Source organism: Dryobates pubescens, chromosome 8, assembly GCF_014839835.1.
Source record: "Dryobates pubescens isolate bDryPub1 chromosome 8, bDryPub1.pri, whole genome shotgun sequence".
Taxonomy (NCBI): Eukaryota; Metazoa; Chordata; class Aves; order Piciformes; family Picidae; genus Dryobates; species Dryobates pubescens.
This window is the reverse complement of record NC_071619.1, coordinates 9,264,431-9,289,910: the sequence shown is the minus strand read 5'-3', so window position 1 is coordinate 9,289,910 and position 25,480 is coordinate 9,264,431. Positions and strand designations below refer to the sequence as shown.

General features: G+C 42.6%; 1 protein-coding gene across 3 annotated transcripts in view; it reads right to left on the bottom strand.

Annotated features, from left to right (window-relative positions):
• Positions 1-4,934: 4,934 nt before the first annotated feature.
• Positions 4,935-25,480, bottom strand: part of SORCS1 (sortilin related VPS10 domain containing receptor 1) — a 320,163-nt gene continuing 299,617 nt past the window's right edge. The window contains exons 23-28 of one of the 3 annotated variants that reach the window (XM_054163380.1): positions 22,512-22,643; positions 9,890-9,989; positions 8,138-8,243; positions 7,804-7,964; positions 6,357-6,475; positions 4,935-5,043 (exon numbers count right to left, since the gene is read on the bottom strand). In XM_054163380.1, the coding sequence (XP_054019355.1) occupies positions 4,987-5,043; positions 6,357-6,475; positions 7,804-7,964; positions 8,138-8,243; positions 9,890-9,989; positions 22,512-22,643 (675 nt within the window). In that variant the 3' untranslated portion in view covers positions 4,935-4,986. The remainder of the gene's footprint in view (positions 5,044-6,356; positions 6,476-7,803; positions 7,965-8,137; positions 8,244-9,889; positions 9,990-22,511; positions 22,644-25,480) is intronic. The other 2 variants (XM_054163381.1, XM_054163383.1) reach the window with 2 other exon arrangements.

The window sequence follows — 25,480 nt, the reverse complement described above, 5'->3', positions numbered from 1 at the left end:
TCTCAGAAGCTGACAGGATCAAGACAGGGTTCATTTAGGCTCACTGGAAATCCCTGCTTCATTTGCATAAACATTTCAGCAAGTGTTTTAAACAAGTCTTGCTGCCCAGCAAAAGTCTAAGTAATTAAACAAGCCACGTATTAACAGCAAACAACTGTTTGAGGCCCAGATCCTCAAAAGTATTTAAACCTTAAGACCTACTGATTGCAGGAAGGACAGTCCAGCATCTCAGCCTAAATGTCCTGCTAAGTGGAGAAGTATAACTCTCTCTGAAGCCAATATGCCTGCCCCACCTGTATGAGTGTTTTTATGGCAGTTAAGATGATGGTAGGGAATCAAAATCAAATTAAGAAATTACTTTGAGCTTCTAACCATATTTTAACTCCCTGCTGTTTCTAACAAAAGATAATGAACTTTTTTTATATTAGTATTATTTATGATAATATCCTCAGAGAAAATTTATACTCAACTTTTAAAGTATTTGCTCTCTTCTTTGTTTATTTTCTCAGTGTCCAGCCATTGGCAGTGAATCGCTGTGTAGTTATGCAAACCAGGAAACAACAACTACAAATAACAATCAGTCTCTGCCTCAGGACACACAACAAGCTGAAGTGAATGATCTGAAAATGCTTTAGAGATGCTTGCCAAACCCAGACTCACTGTTTATGGCCAGAACAGATGCCTGCTAATTCAGGTGGGCACTTAAATCATAAAAGCAGATTAGATCCACGCAGTCATCTCGAGCTGCACTACAGCTAAGGCTGTGCCAGCCCTTGGTGCAGCCTGAATGAAAGGTGAAGGGAGGCTGCAGTGGCTGCTTTCACATTTTAGGCTGGTAACTGTAATTACACTAGGATTGCCCAGGGTGTGAAAACTACACACTCCTCCAATAAGCAAACTCATCATTTCCAGACTTGACATGCATACCATGGCCTTGGGTGTTGAAAATATCTGAATTCCAGATCTTTGACTATATGTGTATAAAAATTCTTAAGCCTGTCATGGTAGAGCCAAATGGCCCCAGCACAAACCCAGACAGACCCTGAAGTATCTAGACATGGTTCCACTCTTCCCCTCCGCTTCCTGCAGAAAGTCAGGGTAACTCAGGAAGAGGAACAAAGGAGACAGGACCATGAATGTCTGATAAATAACCCTGTATCTATGGTAAGGGCATGTGTTTTGGCCATAGCCTGGCAGAACCCCTTCCCACTGGGTAACTATGTGCTGGCTTCAGTTGCCCTATTGGCCCAATCGAATCTTGGGCAAGATTAATATACAGGCTGATTTCTAGTTGCCTTTGCCTTGCTCAAGCCTTGCTCAAGCCTTGAGTGTTTGAACCTGCTTGTTCCTTGTCTAGCTTGAAGTTGCCTCGAGTTGCATAGCCTCGAGTTGCCCAGTCCAGAGCCCGGGAAAAAGCCACGAGCATACACACTGCAAGCTATGAGAGAAGCTTAGGAATTGGAGCCAAGCTTGCTTCCCCTTGTGACCAGGATTTTGCTGTGCCTCAGTTTCCCCAGGACAAAGCAAGTGCCCTTTGTGATAGCGTCATTAACCGCCTGCCATCCGCTGAAGCCAGACCAGCCATCGAAGACCACGTGGCATTCCTGCTGGCAACCTGCCGTGCCTGGCACGTGAGAGTGCCTCAAAGCCTCTAATGCACAGCAGCAGCCCCACCTTGGGTGCAACCATCTGTGAGTAACTAATTAATTGCTTCTGTGGCTTAATGGTTCTTGTCAAGTCTCCCCCCAGCCCCAATGTGGTCAAGCACTGTTTTGCTCCCTGGGTATTTTCTTCCTGTCAGTTCCTCCCGGTTTGCATAAAACAGTTAAACTGCTATAGGTGCCCAAATCCTGTGCATTCCCCTTGTGAATATATTCCAACCACACAGCGAACCTTTTGATACGTTTGGCAATTTTCTTATTAATAAAAGGTTATTAATATTTTGATTAATACTGCCATATCATTTACAAATAAAAGAAATACTATATCCTTCAACAAAGCCAGGTTTACAAAAAGAAAAAAAAAAGCCTAGAGAACTGAACCAGAAGACAGAGAAGGGCAACAAAGCTGCTGAGGGGTTTGGAGCACAAAGCCCTATGAGGAGAGGCTGAGGGAGCTGGAGTTGCTTAGCCTGGAGAAGAGGAGGCTCAGGGGAGAACTTATTGATGTCTAAAACTACCTGAAGGTGGCCAGGTGGGGGTTGGTCTCTTCTTGCATGGTTTAGTTGATTAGGTGGTGTTGGATGATAGGTTGGATTCAATGATCTGGAAGGTCTTTTCCAACCTGGTCTGGTCTGGTCTGGTCTATTCTATTCTATTCTATGACAGAAAAATTCAGTGGTTGCTTCCTGACTTGAAAAGCGGAGGAGCTACATTTTCTTTCTTTTTCTGAGCAACACACATCCACTCCCACCTGGCAAGCTGACAGAAACTTCCTATGCTTCACTTTCTTCCCATGTAAAACCTGATTAAACACTGATGTGAGTAATTTAGAACTTCCTTCATCAGTGTCAGCAAAACAAACCTTTAACAAAGTGTGTGAGAAAGGATAACCAAGGGCAGGAAATAAAGCTGAGGTTTCAGGGAGCTACTTAAAATTCTGCCACTGTTTTGAAACCAGAAAACCAGCATTGCACATTTGCATACCTCACCTTCTGCGTCCACAAAAATGGAGATAACACCACCAAGCTTCACTTTCTAAAGCACTTTGCTCTGAGGGTTGAGAAAGTTACCTTCATGTTGGCATCTTGCTTCTAGAAGCACAACATTGCCATGCTCTCCTGCTTCTACTGAACACCCCTCTCTTTTTGAAGTTACCATCTTCCTACTGTTTTAATGTTGTGAGTGATCCCAGCCAGGATCAGAGAGCTAAAAATGAGCAACAAAAGCACAGGCCTTCACTTAGAGACATAATCTGTTTAATAAATATGACTGTAAAAGCAATAAACCATAGCAATTATACATTACGCTACATCGTTTTAACGAAAGGGCAAAAGAAGATGAAAAAGTACATCAAAAAAAGTAATCTTTAAAATAGTCTCAACACTCTTAAGAAAACTTTTTCGATTGGCTTACTACAAAAATAACTTGGCTAATGTTGGACTTCAGTGGGGAGCATTATTCAGTTGTTGCCAAAACTTTCCCATCTTTCTTAAAGCCGTAGCTGCAAGGACAATAGCAAAGCCATACAGGCTGCTGTGCTTCTACCTGTCTTCAAAGAAACTTCAGAGGACTCTGTGCTGTGATTATCCTTTGGCTACTACAGGTCTAGTGTTCTTGCACATTTTCACACTTTTGGTCACATTTTTCCCTTTGCCAGTAAATAGCTTGGTTGGGGTTCATGCCTGTCGTGTGGCAAACTCAAAACCACCACCACCCTCCCACCCCAGGACTGTGGGCAGCTTCCTCCCGCTTTTTTCTCCTGCCTCCTGCAACAATGCTGCTTCCTTCTGCTTTTGTCTCAAGTTGCCACGTGCAGGGTCTACTGAACAAAACCCACTCCAGTAAGGAGTCATGGTACCTCCTAAGTGTGCTAGACTGATCATGAAGTGGCCTCTACTTGCCTTCACCTAATGTAGTTAAGTGTATGTTGGTTGTTGTCTCTCTCTCTTTGCGCTTCAAACCGAAATCCTGGTGCTAGGTTTACCTGAGTTGGGTTGGAAATCAACAGCTATGATGACCACAGTTTAGACTTCAGCCAGATATCCAGTGTCCTGGGAGAACTTGTTCGAGGTATGCTAAGCTGGCTTTCCTGCTGTTCTCTTGCATAGTCTACTTGAACATGTCCTGCAGCCTCATTTCTAGTTGCAGTGTAAGACACAAAGTTACGCTGGTAAGAAATTAAATCTTGTACGAGAGTGGCCGTGTGGTGCCGGGGCTCAAACAGCCTGGCAACTGTCTCAGGCCAAATCCTCCTTTACTGTCTCTCATCTGCCCAGAATGGTAGTAGTTTGCAGATCTGCCACCAAAAGGGTTTGCCAAGAACACACATGGACTTTTCCCTGCTGCCTATTCTATGGACAAAGTGTCCTTCAAAACAATTACAGTCCTTGGGGTGACTCTCAAAGGGCAGAGATCTCCTGGGACTTCCCCAGATAAGTCCAAACATCAGCAGTAAATGCAGCTGAGGGTGTTACTAGGGCTTTCTCTTAGCTCAGATTAAAGATGTAAGGCTGGTACAACGTAGAGTGTAAGTTCACGCTGGCAATAACCTCCTGCAGTTGCGGTATGGGCAGACTTCCCTGCCTGTAATGCATGCTAGTTTTGTTCCATCCAAGGTCAGGAAGCAGAAAGATATCTTTCAACAGTGGGATGTCATGGTGTGAGTATGCTAAAAAAAACTGTTTAAGAAAGAGCCTGGCCTTGTGGTTGGGATCACCCACATTTGCACTCAGCCTTCTCACAACTGTGGGGCACAGACAGCAGCTGCAGCTAGAGGAATAAAGGGCAGAATCCTAACAAAGACATAAATCAGACTGTATTTTCAGTGCCTTTAAACTCCAGTGTGATTTCTTGTGTGTCCTATGAAAGTCTGCTGGGGTGGCTAGCCCTCCCACAGCTCAAAGTGCTAAAAGAGCAGTTAAATCTAAAGCCAAGAACCCTAAATACCCCCTCCCACCTCCCCCAGACCTTCTCCCCCCACATCCCAGCCCACCCCTCTCCCTAAAGAAGAGACCCCCATGCATATTCTTGGCCTATATCTTTATGAATTTTCTACAAATTAGAGACAGATCAGAAAAAAGAGAGTGGAGGGGTGAGGGGAAGGGCCGCAGGGGTGAATAGTGGTACCAGTTCCTCTCCCCCCACCCCCCACTAAAATTGAACACCTGTACAATGTAGTTCCACTATGGTCTCAGTATAATGTCCACATGCACAGGCTTAAAGCTAAAAACCCTTTGTCATCTGAAGAATTAAAAAGTCCAAATGTAGTGAGCTCTCCTTGTTTTTTTAAGCTATAGATATATACCGGTGTCCTCCATTCAACCATTTACATAGGTAGGGATTTCTTTTGTGCTCTGGGGCTCAGCAGCTGTGGAAATACTTCCTGTGGCAAAGAAAGAACAAAATACAGGAGTTAATAAGTAACAAGTGCATTTTGCCAAAGAAGATGCACGAAGGTATCACCTTGCTGGCCTCTGTGTTCCAGACTGACATGTTCTTCCCAGAAATGTTTCCCTGTCATTCAAAACACTGAAGGTGATGTCCTGTTCTTTTGCTAATGAAGATGATTCACCCACGTCGAACAGAAGAGGGAGAGGCCAGAGCACAGGGCTGGAGGGAAGGGGGGGTGAGGTCCTCAGAGGAAATATGTAACTCATTTGCAGTGATAAGGCGTTGGGAGATTTCATAAACAACCTTAAGCTTCGCACTTGTAAAAGAAGAGGTTAAACCACTCACACCCAGAAAATAGGAACTGAGGGTTCTTTTGCTGCCAGAGCTTGGAGAGAAAATTAAATGATTCATGGACATTCATTCAGATTCCTCAAAGGAAGGATTCTGGAATGCAAGTCAAGGGGATTGAAAACACCTGGCTTCTGAACAAGCATACAAAAGAGAAACACCCAATTTACAGTCTTATTTTGTTTTCCCCAAAGAAAGAAAACTCATTAAAAAAGAAATTGCTGATTTCCAGAAACAGATGAGGTGGCTGCACAGGCAAGCGTGGAGCCTTTGCACTTTCCATTCTGTTCACACCTAGGTCCAGACCTTTTCATTTTCTCAATGAGCTTTGATTCAGTTTCCTCATTCATCTTACTGACAGGATAGAAAAACACTCTCAGAAAGTTTGTTGGACTGATCCCTTTTGATAGAGAATTGAGTCTGCATATCTCACACATTTACCTTTTGTACTTGCTAGCCCAGTTACAGGTGCAAACCAAGGAGTTATAAAAGGCCAATTTCTGATTCAATGCAGTGTCCAGCAGCACAGGTAAGAAACTCAACAAAATTCTGGCTGTTGTAGAAAGCCAGGAATGCTATAGCTGCACCGAATGAAAACATACCTCCAGAATTAGTTTGGCTACTCCTATCCTGGAATTTTCAAGGGTTTAGTTTCCAACACCAGCAAGAGCAGGTTTGAAGGCATCTTGAATAGAACTAGTGAGTGAGTGACACTTGCCAAGTCAGTTTGAGTGACCTGTGCATGTTCCCCCAACCCTGGAAGAGCGTGAACCACAGTCATTACACTCTTCCAGAAAATGGAAGTTCAAACCCCATCAAACTCTTGGAAGAGAGTTCCTGACCTGAAATTGGGTGTTTCTCCCTTAGCATCTTACATCAATTTTATCTTGGAGGGTTCTGGGGGGAAAAAATAAAACAAATAAATCATGGAAATAATTGTTAAGATTTAGGACCCACCGCTCCGGGTCTTGGCTTGAAACCTCTTGGTGATCCACAAGCTTTTGGGAAGTCCTCTGTCCAGACTACCTTGGTTGCATTTCCTTTCCTTCGGTTCTGGACTGTGGCCTGGAGTTGCTCTGTATGGGGGAACACCACATGGGAAGGTTGGTCCCCTCACTCCATCCTGTGTTCTGCTAAACAGGACTGTCCAGGTCCGACAATGAATAACTGCTTAAAAGCTTTTACTAGCTGCCAGAGCTCTCCTTAGTGAACAGGTGAGGAGAGATAAATATTGATTGCAGAGGGGCTTCTAGCTGAGACATCAGTTTCATCAAGAGGCTTTCTTCTTCTTTTTTTTTTTCTCCCAGTTTTATTCACAGGTCACAATCTTATAGCACACCATATGCCTTCCTTTAATTGCAATTCCCCTTGTTCCCACTCTACAATAGCTATGACTCCAAGCCTGTGCTGGAAACTTCCATACATTTTAGGGATATCTTCAGGTAGCTTCTAAGGTTTGGTTAAACTGATGAAATAGTGCAAAACCTGGGATCTCTGTTATGACTACACCTCACTCTTGAACAAGTCAAAACAGCTGTAAACGTCAATTCTTCCAAAATAGGTCCATGTCCCTATTTACAGGAGTCCTGTACTATACTTCTAGTCTGAACCTGCAGAACTGTCACCTCACAAGTGAAGCTGAGCAATGCTGGCTTTAGCAGAACGTGTCCTCAGGCTGAAACCTCCATCTCAACATTTTTACTGTAGTCAGGGTAACAGAAAACACATAATCAGGAGCAAACATATAATCATTGACCCAGTATGGCCACTTCAAGTCTATTCGCTTTAGGTCCTATGAAATCCTGCTTTGCAGATTTGCAACCACAGAAACCCGGGAGAGAGATCAGCCTGAGGGCAAGCCCAGCTGTCCAGCACTGAGATCCCAGGTCTTGCATGATTTCTCTGGGAATCAGCCAGGATAGCCTTGCTGCTGGCAACAAGGTCTGGCACAGCACAGAAGGCCACAAGAATCAAAACATCAATGAATACTTAGCTTTTAGCTCTGACTTACCGAATCACCTGCTCACCTCCACGTTTCAGGAGAGGGTGGCTGAAGTTCTCCTGGATGTGGGGTTTAGCCCCGCAACTACATCAGCCCCAGCAAAACAAAGTAAATTGCCTCATAGCTCAAGTTAAGTGCTGGCAAGATTTTTGAGAAGGGCAGAGGATCTACAAAGAGCAACTAGGAGAGAGAAAAAGCCTGAGGTTGCTCCTCTCCCTTTCACCACATGGTAGTGAGGGAGAGGGAAGAGTTAGCAAAGTTTCCTGTAGCAGTACTAATGCTGCAGCAAGAAGAGGATGGGAGGAGGAGTGTGCAGGAATACGGGAAGGGGGGGAGGCTGAGAAAAGGGTTAGCCAATTATCAGTCAGGCTGACCAGCTGCGGGATGCTGCAAGTTATTTACCTATGGGCTGGACTTCCAACTTCTCATCTACTAGTTGCTCAGGGCTCATCAGATCACTTTGAGGGACATTAGGTATGCTTTCCCTCTGACTGACTGGACTGACCATCTCTTGATCTTTTTCATTCTGCATCTGTGCATATATATTAAGGCCAGGAATCTTCCTAAAATATTAACAGAAATTATCATTGTGGGGTACTCTGGCAGAGGAAGTAGTATCAGTTTTATAAACCAAGAAACAACTGGCTGTGAGAAAGAAAACCCAGCAAAACAAAACCCAAGCACTTCAGTGAAAGGCAGCAATGGGGAGAAGAAAATGGCTCAGAGGTGGTCATACCTTTTGAACTTGTAAATTACAAACACAGCTAGTCCCACGAAAACAACAGAGAGGAGCATCAGCATAGCAGAACCACTGTGACTGGGAGTGAGGTCCACTAGGGGAGCTACAAGAAAGGGGGAAAAGGTTAGATCCAGCCTGGGGTGAAAGTTGATCCCTCCAGAAATACAGTTCATTCTCCTCTTATGGCATTTGTGGCAAGCCTCATCTGCTCCAACACATCTGTAGGACTTCTCTCTCTTTCTAATCCAGCTGGGAAAAAAATCCAGTTGGGTGCAGATCACTTGTGGTGCTCAACCTACCTCTCACTATGAAGTCCCATAGCTCTCTCTTTTGTGGCCTGTCTTCTCTGACCTATTAGAGAACTGCCTGAAACACACTCTCTGATATTGCAGACAATTACCTAAGGTAGCTGCTAATTAGGTCATTCAGGTACCAAATCTGGCTTTTCCTGGATAATCCTGGTGCTACCCACAGGTTAACTTGTCATGTTGACTTTCTGTCTTGCTTAGAGCTATTTTGGGTAGCTCCCAGTGCATAGTGAATAATGAACAACTAGCACCTCATTCTACTGAAGAAAAGATGCTCATCACGTGTACTGTTCTCTGCTCAGTCCTGTTCCTTCCTCACTACAAGTGTAGTGCCCTTCACAGCCACTGCCTCAGTATCCATGCCTTATCATGGCAAGACCTCACACCTCTGACATTTTCAGTTTCTTCCTTCGTCTCTTTCCTACCCTACTGAGCATGTTCTAACCTTACACCAAAACCAATCCTAATCAAACCAAAACACCAAAACATCCCTAACTGATGTCTCTCTGTGCTTCTCAGAATTTTGCTTACCTTGTAAAATAATGACACACAAACCAGCCAGAAGGGTGGGGTTCCCAGAAATGCAAAGCAACTTCTATTAAACAGAGTTTCCATCACTCACACAGACTAATATCCAATAAATGGGCATACTGGTAGCCTCAGTTGTTCATGCAGACACTAGTGAAACACACTGCAGACAGACATGGAGCTGGAGCTGTGCCATTACACAACTAATGCACACAGCAGGTACATCCTCACTGACTGAGTATTTGGCATTACACATAGAATAATGTATAGGTAATGCCTTTCTCTGCAAGGCAGTGAAAGTTAACTTGAACCCATGTCATAAACATCATCTTTCTCTTGTCCTTCCTCACATATTGAACAGACCCATCCTAAACCAGAGCTGGAAGGCACAAGGAACCACACACACACAAGCAAATACTTGCTTACTCCCCACATGCACACAGGCATCAACATTTACAAAGAGAAGTGAGAAAAGGTTCTGCTTTCCAAATCAAGCAGTCTGGCTTCAAGCAGCTGAGGTGCCCGCATGAAATGATTTGTCATTATGAATTCCTCACACACACACTGGGACAATGTGCAGCCCTCTCGGTTCTGTTTCCTAGGGACTGCTTCTCTGTGTACTCAAGTACACATTTCTACAACTCCTTATACTGCACTTCCAACAACAGCAAATTCTTGCACATAAGTAAACAAAAGGATTAGCTGTAAATGCAAAAGACACCGTATCTTTTTAGCATGATAAAGTAAGGGGAGGGGGAGGTGATGTTTTAATGTCTGGGCATACACTGGGTTGTGATTGTGACAAAAAAGCAAGAAATGTTTAAAATACAGCTGTTAGCATGCTACTAGCTGTATTGCTGCTTGTTTTGCTAGGGATATGCAGAGAAGGTGTATACAGAAAGAAGATACTAACCTGCTGTTAAATGGGAAGCATAGACAAGTATTCGAACGCCTGGCTTCAACTCAAAATGGACCAGGTTTTGGTTCAGTTTCTGGATCAGTGTTCCTGAGATCTGGAAAAAAAAGAGAAAATAAGAAATGCATTTGTTTCTTAGCCTTGGTTTAGACTGACAATAGGTGGGCAGGAAATGAAGCTGTGCACAAAGCAAAGATTTTGCAGGGGCACCAGACTTACTGAGCACAACTTGCTATCACCTGACAAAGAGGGAGCTTGTGGAAGCTAAACACATCTGCCAGTACTATGTCCAGAGAGGTTTGTGTATGGTTAGCAATGACAAGCTGCCTGTCACACTCCTGTATTCTTAGGAGGGGCCCAGCAGCTAAACTGAATTGAGCCCCAAAGGAATATTACACCCACATGTGTAAGTGTCTGCAGGACCAGCCAGCAATGACATATTAGTGAACCATTTACAATTCAAGCAAAGAGGATCATTTCAAATTGCTAACACTACTTTGTTTATAACAAATAATATTCTGCTCCTTGAGTAGCCATGATCTTAAGAGTATGTTCATAATGTAATACACCTGAATCAAAATGGTATTATTTTACTCTTTACCCTGGCTTGCACTTAAATTTCAAGTCCTAAAACTAAACTTCACATCATCCAGCTCCAAGTTTCAAGCCAGATGCTTCCCAATCCTGAACCAACTCAAATCTGAAAGCATTTACTGACTATAGAGTATGGCTTAAAGAAAATGCATCTCCATCTATTCTTATGAGTTACACACAGAAAACATGCTCTTATATTCTCTTTTTCATGGAAGAGATGTTCCACAGAGCTTTTAGATCACTAGATAATCTTGCTATAACTTTCATAACAGCAACAGAGCTGATTAGAATAGAATAGAATAGAATAGAATAGAATAGAATAGAATAGAATAGAATAGAATAGAATTAACCAGGTTGGAAAAGACCTTTGAGATTATCAAGTCCAACCTATCACCCAACACCATCTAATCAACTAAACCATGGCACCATGCAGTCTCTTCCTAAACACCTCCAGTGATGGTGACTCCACCACCTCCCTGGGCAGCACATTCCAGTGGACAATCACTCTCTCTACAAAGAACATCTTCCTAACATCCAGCCTAAACCTCCCCTGGCACAGCTTGAAACTGCATCCTCTTGTTCTGTCAATGGTTGTCTGGGAGAAGAGACCAACCCCCGCCTCACTACAACCTCCCTTCAGGTAGTTGTAGAGAGCAATAAGGTCTGCCCTGAGCCTCCTCTTCTCCAGGCTAATCAAACCCAGCTCCCTCAGCCTCTCCTCATAGGGCTTATGCTCCAAAGCCCTCCCCAGCTGTGTTGCCCTTCTCTGGACATGTTCCAGCAAGTCAACATCTTTCCTAAACTCAGGGGCCCAGAACTCAAGGTGTGGCCAAATCAGTGCTGAGTACAGGGGCAGAATGACTTCCCTGCTCTTGCTGGCCACACTATTCCAGACACAGGCCAGGATGCCATTGGCCTTCTTGGCCACCTGGGCACACTGCTGGCTCATGTTCCACCTGATTGTTTAAAGTTAGACTGACATTGCTTACCTTAGGATAAGACGGTCTCAGAAAGGGTAATTGATGAAGTTATGCTAATACTGTCTACCTTAAGGTAAGAGTGTACTGAGATAACTTGTTGCACAGGAAACTTATCAAGGAAGAAGGGTCAGAGGTCAAGTACCCAAACTCTGGACCTGCATTCCTGAGGATCAATATTTTTTGGTAAATTTAGCAAAGTTCCTCAAACTTATCTCATTATAATATCTATCTGGAGAAGTCCCCTACCCAAATAAGCCCTTTACCCTCTGTCTTTAAAAGCAGCTCTATCTTTAAGATGAAGCAAGAAACCAAACAATAGTTAATTAGCAGGCATTGACACTAAGTGCAGCTAATACATTTTACTGCTTCAATACCTGCTACCAATTTCAAGCAGTGCTCTAGCTTTGTGAAGGGCTGCCTAGCATCCTTTGCTGCACAGAACTGGAATAAAATCAATACCTCAGTCCAGTGTGTTGATTAGCTTATGCACACCAGGTAAAGAATCCAGATTTTGTACAACAGAGCTCTAGCAGAAATGAAGCAGGCTGTTAGCAACCTGATCTAGTGTGAGGTGTCCCTTCCCATGGCAGGGGGGTTGGAACCATTTTCGGTCTGTTCTCCCAGGCAACCGCAACACAACTAGGGGACACAGTCTCAAGTTGTGCCAGAGGAGGTTCAGGCTGGATATTAGGAAGAAGTTCTTCACAGAGAGAGTGATTTGCCATTGGAATGGGCTGCCCAGGGAGGTGGTGGAGTTGCCATCCCTGGAGATCTTCAAGAAAAGACTGAATGAGGCACTTAGTGCCATGTTCTACTTGATTAGATAGGTCTGAGTGATAGGTTGGATTGGAATATTGGAGGTCTCTTCCAACCTGGTTGAGTCTATGATTCTAACTAGATGATCCTTGAGGTCCCTCCCAACCCTAATGATTCTATGATTCTATTTCTCCTTAAAGGACACAACAGAAGAGATGAGCATTTGCTCAGACCCCGTGAAATTCCTATTTGTAACCTGAAGAAGCCAGGCATTGGTCCAACCTGTTGACAAACATTCCCTTATTTTAAGTCAGTTCCTTACGATCTGCACAGAATCACTTCTGGAGATTAGAGATTCTGGATGACCTCCTTGCTCTCTACAACTACCTGAAAGGTGGTGGTAGCCAGAAAAGGGTTGGTCTCTTCTCCCAGGCAACCAGCACCAGAACAAGGGGACACAGCCTCAAGCTGTGCCAGGGGAAGTTTAGGCTTGACGTGAGGAGGAAGTTCTTCACTGAGAGAGTCGTTCTTCATTGGAATGTGCTGCCCAGGGAGGTGGTGGAGTCACCATCCCTGCAGGTGTTCAAGAGGGGCTTGAATGTGGCACTTGGTGCCATGGTTTAGTCATGAGGTCTGTGGTGACAGGTGGGACTCGATGATCTTTGAGGTCTCTTCCAACCTTAGGGATACTCTGATACTTTCTCCATATTGCTATTAAGTATATCCAGAAGTTTTTGCATGTTGCCATTAAAAGCAAAAACAAATAAAAATCAGATGGATTAATCAAGGACTGGGAGCCTATAGACATGGCATTTATTGTTTCATGTATGTCTTTTGTATCATAGAATCATAGAATCAGTAAGGTTGGAAAAGACCTCAGAGATCATCAAGTCCAACCTCTCACCCAACACCTTGCGACTAACTAAGCCATGGCTTCAAGTGCCATGTCCAATCCCCTCAAACACCTCCTCACCTCGAGCCTCCTCACCTGGCGCAGCTTGAGACTGTGTCCTCTAATGTATATTCATTTGCCAGATGTTTCATGTATTTCACAGCTCCTTACAGCAGAGAGCACTTTTGCAATGGAACACAGCCACTGTTATGCATGTTCCTCTATTAGGAGAGGTGCTAATAAACCCATAAACCTTAAAAAGCAGTTGCTTTGAATGTCCTGGTTTTTATAGGCATACCAAGATCTAGAGGAACCATATTCTAGTGCTCACCACTTAATTTAATTTGTTTTAAATAAATCCTGATTCCTTCTTGGAGATTAATGAAATATTATCAGGGAAAAAAAAAAAATAAAAGAACATTCCAATAATTTTTACACCATCTTTTTCATGTTCTTCATTTTGTCTGGTTGAGTTATTTCAGTAAATGCTACCAAGATATGATTAGATGTTCCTTGGCTATCATTCATCACAGTGTGAGATTTATCTGCCTCTTCTATTATTTTTTTTTTTTTTAACATTCTTAATGGTTCTTTCAGTACTCTTGGCTTATATGCTTCATTTCTGGCTGCTGATCACTTGAATAGGTGCCTTTGGTCCAATATCAATTTGGCATAACTCTTCCAGGCCTTTTATTTATATTTTTTTCATATATCTCTTTAAAGCTTACAGGGTGGGTTTTTTTATGGGTGCCAGAATGAGCAGTAAATATATTTCTTCCAATGGCAAGTAAAAAATACCACCTGCTTAGAAAGAGCCATCTGCTTAGCTCAGAGCAGCAGGGATGGTGACACAAAGATGTGCAGTACAACAAGATAGCCTGGGAAGCAAATTAATCCCTCTTTAAGAATTTGAGCATATTAATAACCAAGATTGATGACTATAAAAAGTGCTTCATCTCTAAAACTGGAACAACAGATGCAGATCAATATGCTGCAAACCAAGTACATCAGTGGCTCATGGAAATAATGTGAAAAATATCCTGGCCATTTCCAGTCCCAAACATGGCCTGACAGCTCTACTCCATACCCCTGCAGGAATTATCTTCCTTTGTGGTCTGAGCTCCTGATGTTGCTGAGACAGCTGAGCTCAAGAATAAAAATGCAACCACGAGACAGGAAAGAGAAGAAAGAGCAGGCAACACATGCACATACCTTTCCTAGTATTTTTTTACAATCTATGCTAAACTAAAAGACAAAGTTAAGATGAAGCCATTGAATTAATCTCTGAAAAAAAACCAAACCAAAAGAGATTCTATAGTACATAGCACACTCTGAAATGCCATGCTGTACAGCAAAAAAAGAACTATTAACCTATGAATTTACAAAGAACTTATTCTAAGTAAAATACATCCAAGCTTATTTAATTGCAATTTCTCCAACCATAAAACTTCTTATTTGTTTATTACCACCCTTGCCACTATTTTACTAATATCAAGTGCTATCACCTTTATTGTTATTAATATTGCTCCTATTGCTATTGCTATTATCATAGAAGGGGAGCTCATAGAATCAATACAGTTGGAAGAGACCTCAAAGATCTTCAAGTCACCCAAGACCTCGTGACTCCTAAACCATGGCACCAAGTGCCACGTCCAGCCCCTCTTGAACACCTCCAGGGATGGTGACTCCACCACCTCCCTGGGCAGCCCATTCCAATGGCTAACAGCTCTCTCTGGGAAGAACTTTCTCCTCACCTGGAGCCTAAACTTCCCCTGGCACAGCTTGAGACTGTGTCCTCTTGTTCTGTTCCTTTCTTAGTATCTGATCTTATTAGCTACAGTCACTTTTTATACTTATTTACTATTACTTAGCAGGATGAACTAGAAATCTGGGTGCAGTCACAGGGCTATGATCTTGTTGCAATTACAGAGATGAGGTGGGACAGCTCCCATGCCTGGAATGGTGGTTATGGATGACTATGCACTTTTTAGGAAGGACAGACTGACAAGGCAAGGTGGTGGAGTTGCTCTCTGTGTGAATAAGCAACTACAATGTGTTGAGCTTAACTCGGGGAGATGATCAAAGCGTTGAAAGCTTATGGGTAAGAGTGAAGAGATGTGCAAACACGAGTGATACGTTTGTGGGTGTTCACTACAAACCACCCAACCAGGAAGAAGCTGCTGCTGAGGCCTTCTATGGGCAGCTCAAAGTAGCCTCAAGATCAAGTGCCCTGGTGCTCATGGGTGACTTCAACCACTCTGACATTAGTTGGAAAGATCACACAGGTAAGCATAAACAGTCCAAAAGGTTCCTGCAGTGCACTGATGACAACTTTCTCCTGCAAGTAGTTGAAGAGCCAACAGCTCCATCCCTCTGCCAGGCTGCTGTGCTGCAGTGCCCACCCTGCACTTCAGGGGATGCTGCCTCTGGCTGGCTGTGGGGGCTGTCACCCTAATGGCTGGGGCCCAATCCTCTGTAGGGCCTGAGGGTATGGGCTGGGCCATGGCAGCCAAGCTGGGAGCCGGGCAGTGGGGTTTTGTGCCCTGCAAAGGAACTTTGGGCACAGCCAGGATGGGCTGGGCATCACCCACGGGACCCCCTTTGCAGCTGCCCTTGCTGAGCTGTGCTGGAACGTGTCCAGGGAAGGGCCATGGGGATGATCAAAGGGCTGGACTTCTTCTGCTGTGGGGACAAGCTGAGAGATTGTGGAGTCTCCTTCTCTGGAGACTTTTAAAACCCACCTGGACGCATTCCTGTGCAGACTACCCTAAGTGCTCCTGCTTTGGCAGGGGGGTTGGACTCAATGATCTCGAGATCTCTTCCAACCTCTAATGTACTGTGAAAAGAGCCAACCACACTGTGCCATTCCTCTTCAATACATGTGATAGGTGCCCAGTGTGGTAAAAAACATATATGATGCCTACTGTACAAAAAGAAGCTTAATATGATGTGTAACTGAGAATGCAACTAACAAATGTTGCTATCTAATACTAGAAAATGGTTTAATTGAGGATTTGGCCATGAAATAGAATTAAAGGAGAACCTTGAGAAAGTCAGCATGAGAAGGGACCAAAGTCTTTGTTAGGCACCACTGACATAGAAGAACACTGAGATCTCATCTGGTATGCCTGAGTTCTCCTGCAGTGCAAAGTGAAGAGGAAGAAACAACAGCACCAGCAGGAGCCTTACAGGTGAGAGTTGCTGTGGCAGCCTCCCAGCAGGCATACTGAGTGTGCAAAAGCTCAACCAATATATTCTTGTCTGGTGAGACAATGAAAAGGAGTAACAGGAAGAGGAGAGGCAGTAAGAATGAGGTAGTAAGAGCAAGGAAGAAAGGCATAGAGAAATAGTCACAACTGAGGTTTATCATTATTATAATGCATTGTTACCTGATCATGAATGAGGATCTCACTGTACTACACCCTTTACAATTCCAGCTGAAAATAAAAATATTTCTGCTTGAAACAGTGGCTTTCTGGGTGCAGAATTTTTGCCTGGTCTTTATGGAATCTGGTCATGGCAAAAAATAATGAACAGCTGGAGACTTTCAAAAGCACCCAAAGTTCTTGTGAGAATCAGATATTTGCCCTCCTCAGGCAGCTCTGGAGATTCCTGACACTCACTTCTGAGGGCAGAACAGATGCATGAAAACATGGTTTTAAAATGTTTGCATACTTGGTAAAATATTTTATCTTCTCTTCATGTGGAAAGTCAGATTCTCTTTCTTTATGTGGAAGGTCAGATTCTCTTTCTTTATGTGGAAAGTCAGATTCTCTTTCAGACAGACATGTAGACAGTATAGAAGGAGGGGGAAATGCATTTCTGCACTTCTAAAAATTATCTGAAATAGAAACCATGCTTCACAAATGTCAGTATCTGAGGTCCATGGGCAGGGGACGGGTAGCTGAAGAGTCAAATTCACACTGGGATTTGACACTGCTCTCCAGAGTTGCACCCGATGACGTTTCTGGTCCTCACACAGTCGCAAAGGAATCTGTGAACCACAGATCACTCAGGACATTCACTTTGAGACTGGAGTAGTGGCTCTTCTGCCTTTCATATTCTATCAAGTCTATTTCTAGCTCAGTGGATCACAGGTTATCAGACTTTAACCTAGGAGTGGTTATGACTCATGATTTGTTACAACATTAATAAAGTGCCTCTGAAATAAATCTCCACACAAAGGCTGATCTCAGCCACCAAGTTAATGAAAAGGTTTCAATGGGAAATATTTGGGGTCCTATGCCTCCTTTATTTCTGAATTCAAAGTGGTACCACAGATGCATTTTCTTATTTAAAGAGCAGATAAGGAAATGCCAAAATGCTTTGTTCTTTCTCAAAAATAGCCAAGCAACTCCAATTGAACAGCTAGACCCTCAGCTGGGGAACAGGTTAGCCTCAGGCCTGTCTCTGTTGTTCTCTCACCCTTGGAGATGTAACTAACTCAGCTGAGGAAAAAAACTTCTTAGAATAGCAGCCTCCTAATTTATAGTCTTCAAGAGTCTCCCTTGTGAAAATAATTAGCTTTCAGAATTAGTTTTGGTCCTTAACTGAGCCTCATTGACTTTATCTGCTTCATTTGCAGAATTAAGCATGATGTGCAAAAATAATTCAGTAATAGAAACCATTCTTCATGTATCGTTTTTCATCAAAGGACACATAATGAATAATAATAACAGACAGTTTTTGAAGGGGGAAAAAAAAAAAAGAAGAGATTCCAATTTAAAAATGGAACAAAACAAAAATTAATTTGGCTCCTCTTAGCATTCTATCAGAGCTTGGGCTGTGAAGGAACCGTGTGCACAAAGATACAGAATTATCACTCAGAAGGGCATTTTCCTATACTTTTACTGTGTTTTGAAGCCTCTGATGCAAAGTGGTTTAGACTAATTGAATGTAATTCAACTGTGTCAGTACGTAGTAGCTAAAAATCTTGATCATTTTATAGGCACCGTATAAGGACCTCAACTAAGAAGTGCGCACTTCTGTTCAATTCAGTGAGTAAATCAATAAACAACTAAGGAAAGAATTATGCACATTGATTGGTAGGAAGCAACTTGAACCAGCATTAAAATGTGAATCAAGTGTCAGGGCAGATATGGATTACTTTAAACTGTGTCACTAGCCCTGCATAACCTTGGTTACTTCACATGAGGCCTCTAAAGCCTGTTTGCATTAGCAGTGAAAAGAGTATAATCACTGGCTTAGAGTGCAGCGGGGATTTCTTGAGATGATTTAATGAAAGATGCTAAATTTAAGCTGCCATTACTATCCAGATACCATGAAAGCACAAGGTGGTGAACATTCCTGCAGTTACTCTGCGAGAAGAACCGACCAGCAGATACAAACTCAGAGAGAACGTAGACGTAAAAGCCACGATCGACTTTAGATGAACAAAGGTGACCAGAAGGAACCTGGAGAATCAAGGGCTCTCCTGTACACTAAGCAAAAGATGAGAAGGTGAGAGGGCTGACAATCACACAGCAGGAGTTAACTTAAAGATAGTAAGACAAGAGATATAGACAGCCTCTTCTACAGCACAGCAGCAGTTCATCAGGAAAAGCTGGCTAAGGAAAAAAGTCCTTGGCATAAGGCCTCTGGGTTCATATTTCTGCTTTCTCTCCCTATCTGCCTTTACTTCTTAAATACTGGCTCAGCCTTTCCGAAGTACCCAGTGTAAGTCTTGGTCTGCATACCAAAGTACAGATGTTAAAAAAAAAAAAAAAGTCTCAATAGTGAGCACTAGACAATTTAGAATACATAGAATACATAGAATAAATCAGGTTGGAAGAGACCTTCAAGATCATCGTGTCTAACCCATCAACCAATCCAACACCACCCAAACAACTAACCCATGGCACCAAGCACCCCATCAAGTCTTCTCCTGAAAACCTCCAATGACAGTGACTCCACCACCTCCCCAGGCAGCCCATTCCAATGTGCAATCACTCTCTCTGTATAGAACTTTTTCCTAACATCCAACCTAAACCTCCCCTGGCACAGCCTGAGACTGTGTCCTCTTGTTCTGGTACTGGCTGCCTGGGAGAAGAGACCAACATCCGTCTGTCTACAACCTTCCTTCAGGTAGTTCTAGAGAGTAATAAGGTCATCCCTGAGTCTCCTCTTCTCCAGGCTAAGCAACCCCAGCTCCCTCAGCCTCTCCTCGTAGGGCTTGTGTTCCAAACCCCTCACCAACTTTGTGGCTCTTCTCTGGATTTGTTCCAGCAAGTCAACATCCTTCCTAAACTGAGGGGCCCAGAACTGGACACAGGACTCAAGGTGTGGCCTAACCAGTGCAGAGTACAGGGGCAGAATGACCTCCCTGCTCCTGCTGGCCACACTACTCCTGATGCAGGCCAGGATGCCATTGGCCCTCTTGGCTGCCTGGGCACACTGCAGGCTCATGTTCAGCCTACCATCGACCAGCACCCCCACTCGTCTCCCTGGAATTTAATTTCCAGGACTGAGTGGTATCAAGATTTGAAGGTGTTTGCTGTTACGATCTTCTTGATAAAATATTTTGGTGGTAGGTAAAATTACCTGAGTTACATCAGAGGAAAGAAAAGCAGTGAAATATTTGAAACCACTAAAGCTTAGGAGGATAGGTGGAAAAACAAAACAAACCAAAACCCAACAGATGCTCCATTGGCTACAATGAAACAGAAGTAAAACTAAATTTGCTTTAAGGAAAGAATCCTGAGATGTATACACATACAGGCTTTCTGAATGCCACTCTTCATAGTGTCAGATTCATCAGAAGTGCTTCTTTTCCTCAGTTCATCATTGCCCATTTGATACTCAGTCATTCATATCATTCCCCATCACTTTGGCTGGATACAGATACTGGCCACAGCTGCAACATGTTGAACACAGCTGGCAACCAACCAGCTGGTGCTGCCATTTGCCAAAGCCTCCATCATGTTTGCTACATTACTGACAGCTCTTTTCAGAGAAAAGATTAATGGCCTCAAATGTCATTAACTGCTTGCTCCTACATCTATTTTGCATTCTGCTTTCATGGCTCTTTTGAATAGACCAGGTAAAAGCATGCGAGTGGAGAACTAAGGCAAAATGCACAAAACCACTAAAACCTTCACTTGATATGGAAACATGACTTCAGGATTTTCATGTATCATCTGCTTATGTCTGAGTTGATAACAGGAGACATATTTGCTGACTTTGGCAAAAAGCCTCCACTAGTAAACAATGTGGAGAAAAGAAAAGATAACTTGTGAAGTGCATAAATAAAAGACAACCCTCAGAATTTTCCTATAGAGTGAAATAACCAGAGCTGTAACTCCTTTGAGTGTGCACCTGCAAACACACAAACTCATATATGTGCCTTTGAACAGCTCGTTACTTGCTCATGAAAACAGATTCCTGTTCCTAGCAGAAAATAACACTGTACATCATAAAGTACCTAAGAAGCAACTTAAGCTGTCATTTGGAAAAAAAATCTGCTTCCAGCACTCATCCCAATGGCCTCATACAGAGGGAGAAGGTGTTGAATGGGCTCTGAAGTAATTTGGTAAAGGGATAGTCAAAGATTACAGGCCAAATGGATAATAAAACAGGAACAGTAAAAGAATATTCTTCAGTGCTGAGAGCAAACACATTTGGGGGCCCTGCTTAGGAAGTCGCCACTGAAACCTGTGCCATTTTTCTACTGGCGTAACTAAGAAGCAGAATGCATTACTTGCTGACACGTAAGAAAAACATTCTGATCATCCTGACAGGAGCAGAGGAGATACTTCTCCACAAAAACCCAGATGGCTGCAAATGGCAAATAGATTTTCTCTCTTCAAAGGTTACCAATTGCACCCTGCAGGATGCCAGAGAAGATGCTGGAGTCCCACTGAAAACGACATTTCTTCTTGTCCATAAAAAGGGTCATGCTCTCATGAGGGCTTCTGTTCTCCTCTGCCACAGAGACTCCATTTTAACAGGGGGAAAAGAAAGGGACAAAGAGAGGGAGTACTTAGCAAAATACAATAAGCTGCTGAGTGCCAGAGGGGAGTTGGGTCAGATGTCATTTTGGAAGTTTATGGACTGCTTCCTTGCCAATTTGTGATGGAGGAAAGAAGAAGGAGGATGACGGAGAAAAAGGAGGAAAGGTTTTGCAGAGCTGTAAATTTCCATCTTTTTTTGTTTATTACATGGGTGATGAAAATTGTAGAGGAAAGTAATTTGTCAAAAAATGATAATGGCTAAGGATGCTGAGCAAGGGAAAGGTTAAGAATATGGGTGTTCTAGTTGTTTGAGGCTAGGTTAACAAGGCTTTAGATCACTGCAAGAGGCAATTTCAACAGTCAGCAACAGGTCAGGCAGATTAGAACACAAGAATAGAAGAAGAGGAAGATATTATTGATACATGCACTGATGGGAAGACTCCAGTCATTCACAAACTGAGGGAGAAATCCAAAGAGAAATGCTAAAACCCAGTGGAGTAGCAGGCATCCAGGATGCTGAGGAGTGCACCATAGCACTAAGGTGGATATTTATGAGCTGATTACACTCTCCATCCCAATACTCATATTGTTGATACCAACATGGGGTGTGCCTCCTTGAGCCATGGACATGCTGCATGAAGAGGGAGAAGCAGAGTGGTGCTTTGCTCAGGGCTAATTTATCTTTGCCTCTGGAATCTGAGGTATTAAGCTGAGAGGTACTTCAAGACTTTAAGCCCAGCACAGTTTTTTTATCTTTCAGTCAGAATCATGCTGGTGGACAGGACCTTTTGGGTCTGCGTGTTGGTACAGTCCTCCAGTTGTCATAACTTGCTTCAGCCTTGCACAGAGAAAACAGTACAGAGTGGCTAAACTGGACTGCCAGTATCATGAAGAGGGCAGGCAGATAGTCCCACCCCATCCCTCTGCCTTAAAGTAACGAAGTTCTGATCTGCCCAGGTCTACCATCCAATTTGGCCCACTAGTGCTTTTAAGACTTTTGACAGCCTCATAAACTTTGCCTTATGAGGGTATACCAATTTATGTGGGCAGGAATCATCCCCTAGATCTTTTCTGCTTTCTTTCTACTTCCATGAAACAGAAAAGAACTTCTAAGGGAGAGACATGACATCATACAAATTAATGCCAATTTAACATTACTGAGGGAACCCAAATGGGAGTCTCAGCTCCTAATACAAATCCAAAACCCAACTGCAGTGTTTGGGAGAAAAAAATCCCCACAACCTAGCAATAAAACACCCCCTCAACAATAAAAACAAACCCAAAGATGATGAAGCATTTACCATAGTTGTTTAGACTCCAGTGAATCAGATGCATTTGTATCATAATTATTTGTTCTAACCAGGCTTGGAAACTCCATACAGCTATATCTATGCACACATACAGAGTAATACATAAACATGCATGTCTTCAAGTAATGGACACAATACCTGCTCTAGGTCTGCTGCTGTTCTTTTAGTTTCTCCTGTGGCATCTTGATATGGTAAAATGAAGAGTTCAGCAGATGTGGGCAGACCAGGCTGCACTGCGACCAGAATGTGCTTGCTTGAAACACCTATTGCCTGATACACACACAAATAATGGACAGATAAACAGTGGGGATGGCACTGAATGCTGAGTGCTTCTTTGCTAAGGCATGAGAGTACTCATACAAACGGTACAGGGTATATTTGGTAGCATAGGGAGAATCTCGTCATAATCCACTGTATGTAAAAGGTCAGGGATTAGTAATTTCCTGATCTAGAGGAGTGATTAGCCAAAATATCTTAAAGGCCTCATAGAGACTCAGGAAGAGAGAAGATGATGCATCAAGTTTGAATATCAAAAGCTAAACAAATTCTTATCGTTCACATTCTGAGTGCATTCCACAAATTAAGGAGGAGGTTTTTTGTTGTTGTTGCCCTCTAGTTGTTAAAGATTCTATTCACCTGCAAATTTTTTCTTGTTGGCTGAAAATCTTCAGCAATCAGTTAAAATTCAAATCTCCATAAAAAATTAGCCAAAACTCAGGAAAAAAAAGTACCCCATAGGCATCGCTATGACATGACATCTCTGGTCATGGGTTTCAGTTGGTGCTACCATGACATCACAAAATGACTGAAGAGTTGTTCTTCAGAAAAGGAGCTAGTTTGGACTTCAGGAAGTGTCAAAAGGGGAAACACAGTTTGCTGGATCTTCCTCCATTGCCTCCTTATGCTGTGGATCATCCAGCAAACACATTTAAATCCCAAGGTTTTGATTTAAACACTAAATTTTAACTGCTGAACTTAGAAGTCACTTTTAAAGAAGAAATAAAAGTGCGCTTTCAGACCACAGCATCTGGATACAGCATAGAGATTTCCCTGCAGTCAGGACTTGCAACTCTCTCAAACATTAACTGGACCTAAACCTCATGAATTCTTCTCTCTAGTAGTCAGGAGCAAAGAATTAGAGCAGCTGCTCATTGACAGAAATAATGGATGGAGGACAGGGAGTCAATGAAACTGATTACAGATAACCACTACCTGAGCTTATTCTGCAGCTACCTCATGTATGACTGCTGAGAGTCCAGGGAATCCCTTGTGGAGTTGCGAAAAGGGAACTCTTCTCTACCACTACACCAAGTAAAAGCACATGGTTTTGTTGCTGTTGCTCTTTTTATGTGAGATTTAGGCAAAACAAAACCTGTAACAATGTAAAGGTCCTGTACATTCTTTCCAAGCATCCTGGGAAACCAGAGCTTGCATTATGTGTGCTTGCCCAATAGGCTGACCTAAGGTGTCAAGAAAATTACCACTTAATAGAATGTTTTTGTTTTCAGATGCTGGGAGTTTTTTTGTTTTGTTTTGGTGGGTTTTGTTAGTTTTCTGGGGGTTTTTTTTGACTGGAAGCTATTCAGTCCATTCTTCTTTTCTTCATCAAAAGTGGTTGGCAAGACTCAGAAAACTCAATGATGTGAGCAAATAGTTATGATGATAACACAACATAGAGTATTTTGTGGTAACATGAGATTATCCCTCCTCAGAGAGAAGATCACATTTTAGTAATCATCATTTCCTATGCAGAATTTTTATCCAGGTCTAAGACACTTTGCAATAAGAATGTAATACTTTAATAAAAGTTCATAAAAATTCTCTAGCACAGATGTAATTTCCTATTGAATTATTTAGTTGTTCAACTCATTTTTATATAGTTTACTTAATAGCTGTAGAAATCTGTTGGTTTTTGTCTTTAATTTTTACAGGAACTTCTCACAAAGCTGGTTTAAGGTGAATTATTTAGCTATATAAAGAGGGATAATTAGCTATCAGTGCATGGTATGTTTTTTACTCAAACAGCAAAAAGTCCTCTTTGTGTTTTCCCTGCTCTGCTTTTGAATCTAGCCTCGGTACTGTAGTTTTATAGTGTGGGTTTTTTTGGGGGGTGGGGGTTGTAGCTTTTACTTTATTGACTTCTTTATATTCTGCAAATTCATCCTGAAGATAAATGGATCCTTGAATACTTGATACAGAGATAAAGAAGTCAGAAGAGCAAGCTCCAGAAAACTGCTGTTATTTTTCCTTTCCTTCTCTCCACCTACCTTTTGAGGAAATAGAAGAAAAACTTCTCAGAAACAAACCTGGCAAGTTTGCATGCAATTGATTAGCACCAAGTGTCTGTCTTCCCAGTCTTTTTGCAGACATGATGCCACAAATGAATGCATAACCTTACAAATAACATCTACAAGCCTTGTGGCCTTTCAAAATCTGAGTATCTTTACTGGGGAAAAAAATAATAATCAGAAACTGTTTCAAACAGTTTCTGTCGCTAGTTGTCTGTCACTGTTTTTCTGCTGAGCTGAGAAACCCCAGCTGATTCTTCTAACTTTTCTTAGTCTCTCAGTTTGAAATCCAATTCTTCAGCCACACAAGAATATTTTAATGACATTCTGTTCCACAGTTAAAGAAGGAACTTCAGAGCTTCTCCGCAGCCTTGACAAGAAAAGTAGCATCCAATCCCTGACATGTGAACCTCAGGCTATGTGAAAGACAAAACACTTATTGTAGTGCTCTTCTCTGTAGTAAAAATTGTTTTCTTTCTGGTCTCCTAAATTTCCTACAGCATATATTTAATTCCATTAGAACAGCACTACTTTACACTGCTGTGTAAGAACAGTAGTAAAGAAAAAGTATGAATAGGTATGCAGCAGTGAAGTCATTTGTGCAGCTATAGGCAGCTCCAAGCCATTTATTTTCTATACGGCTTTTTCTCAGAAATATTCCACATAATCCACTGTCATTAAGAAGAATAAACTGCAGGCTGACTCTGAGCATCAAATTTTATCAGTCTAAAAATTCAGGATTCTGGCCTTAAATACTAGTCTGGTCTCTTTCTATAGCTGGTAGAAACAGAGACACCTTGAGAGAACAGCTTGATCCAG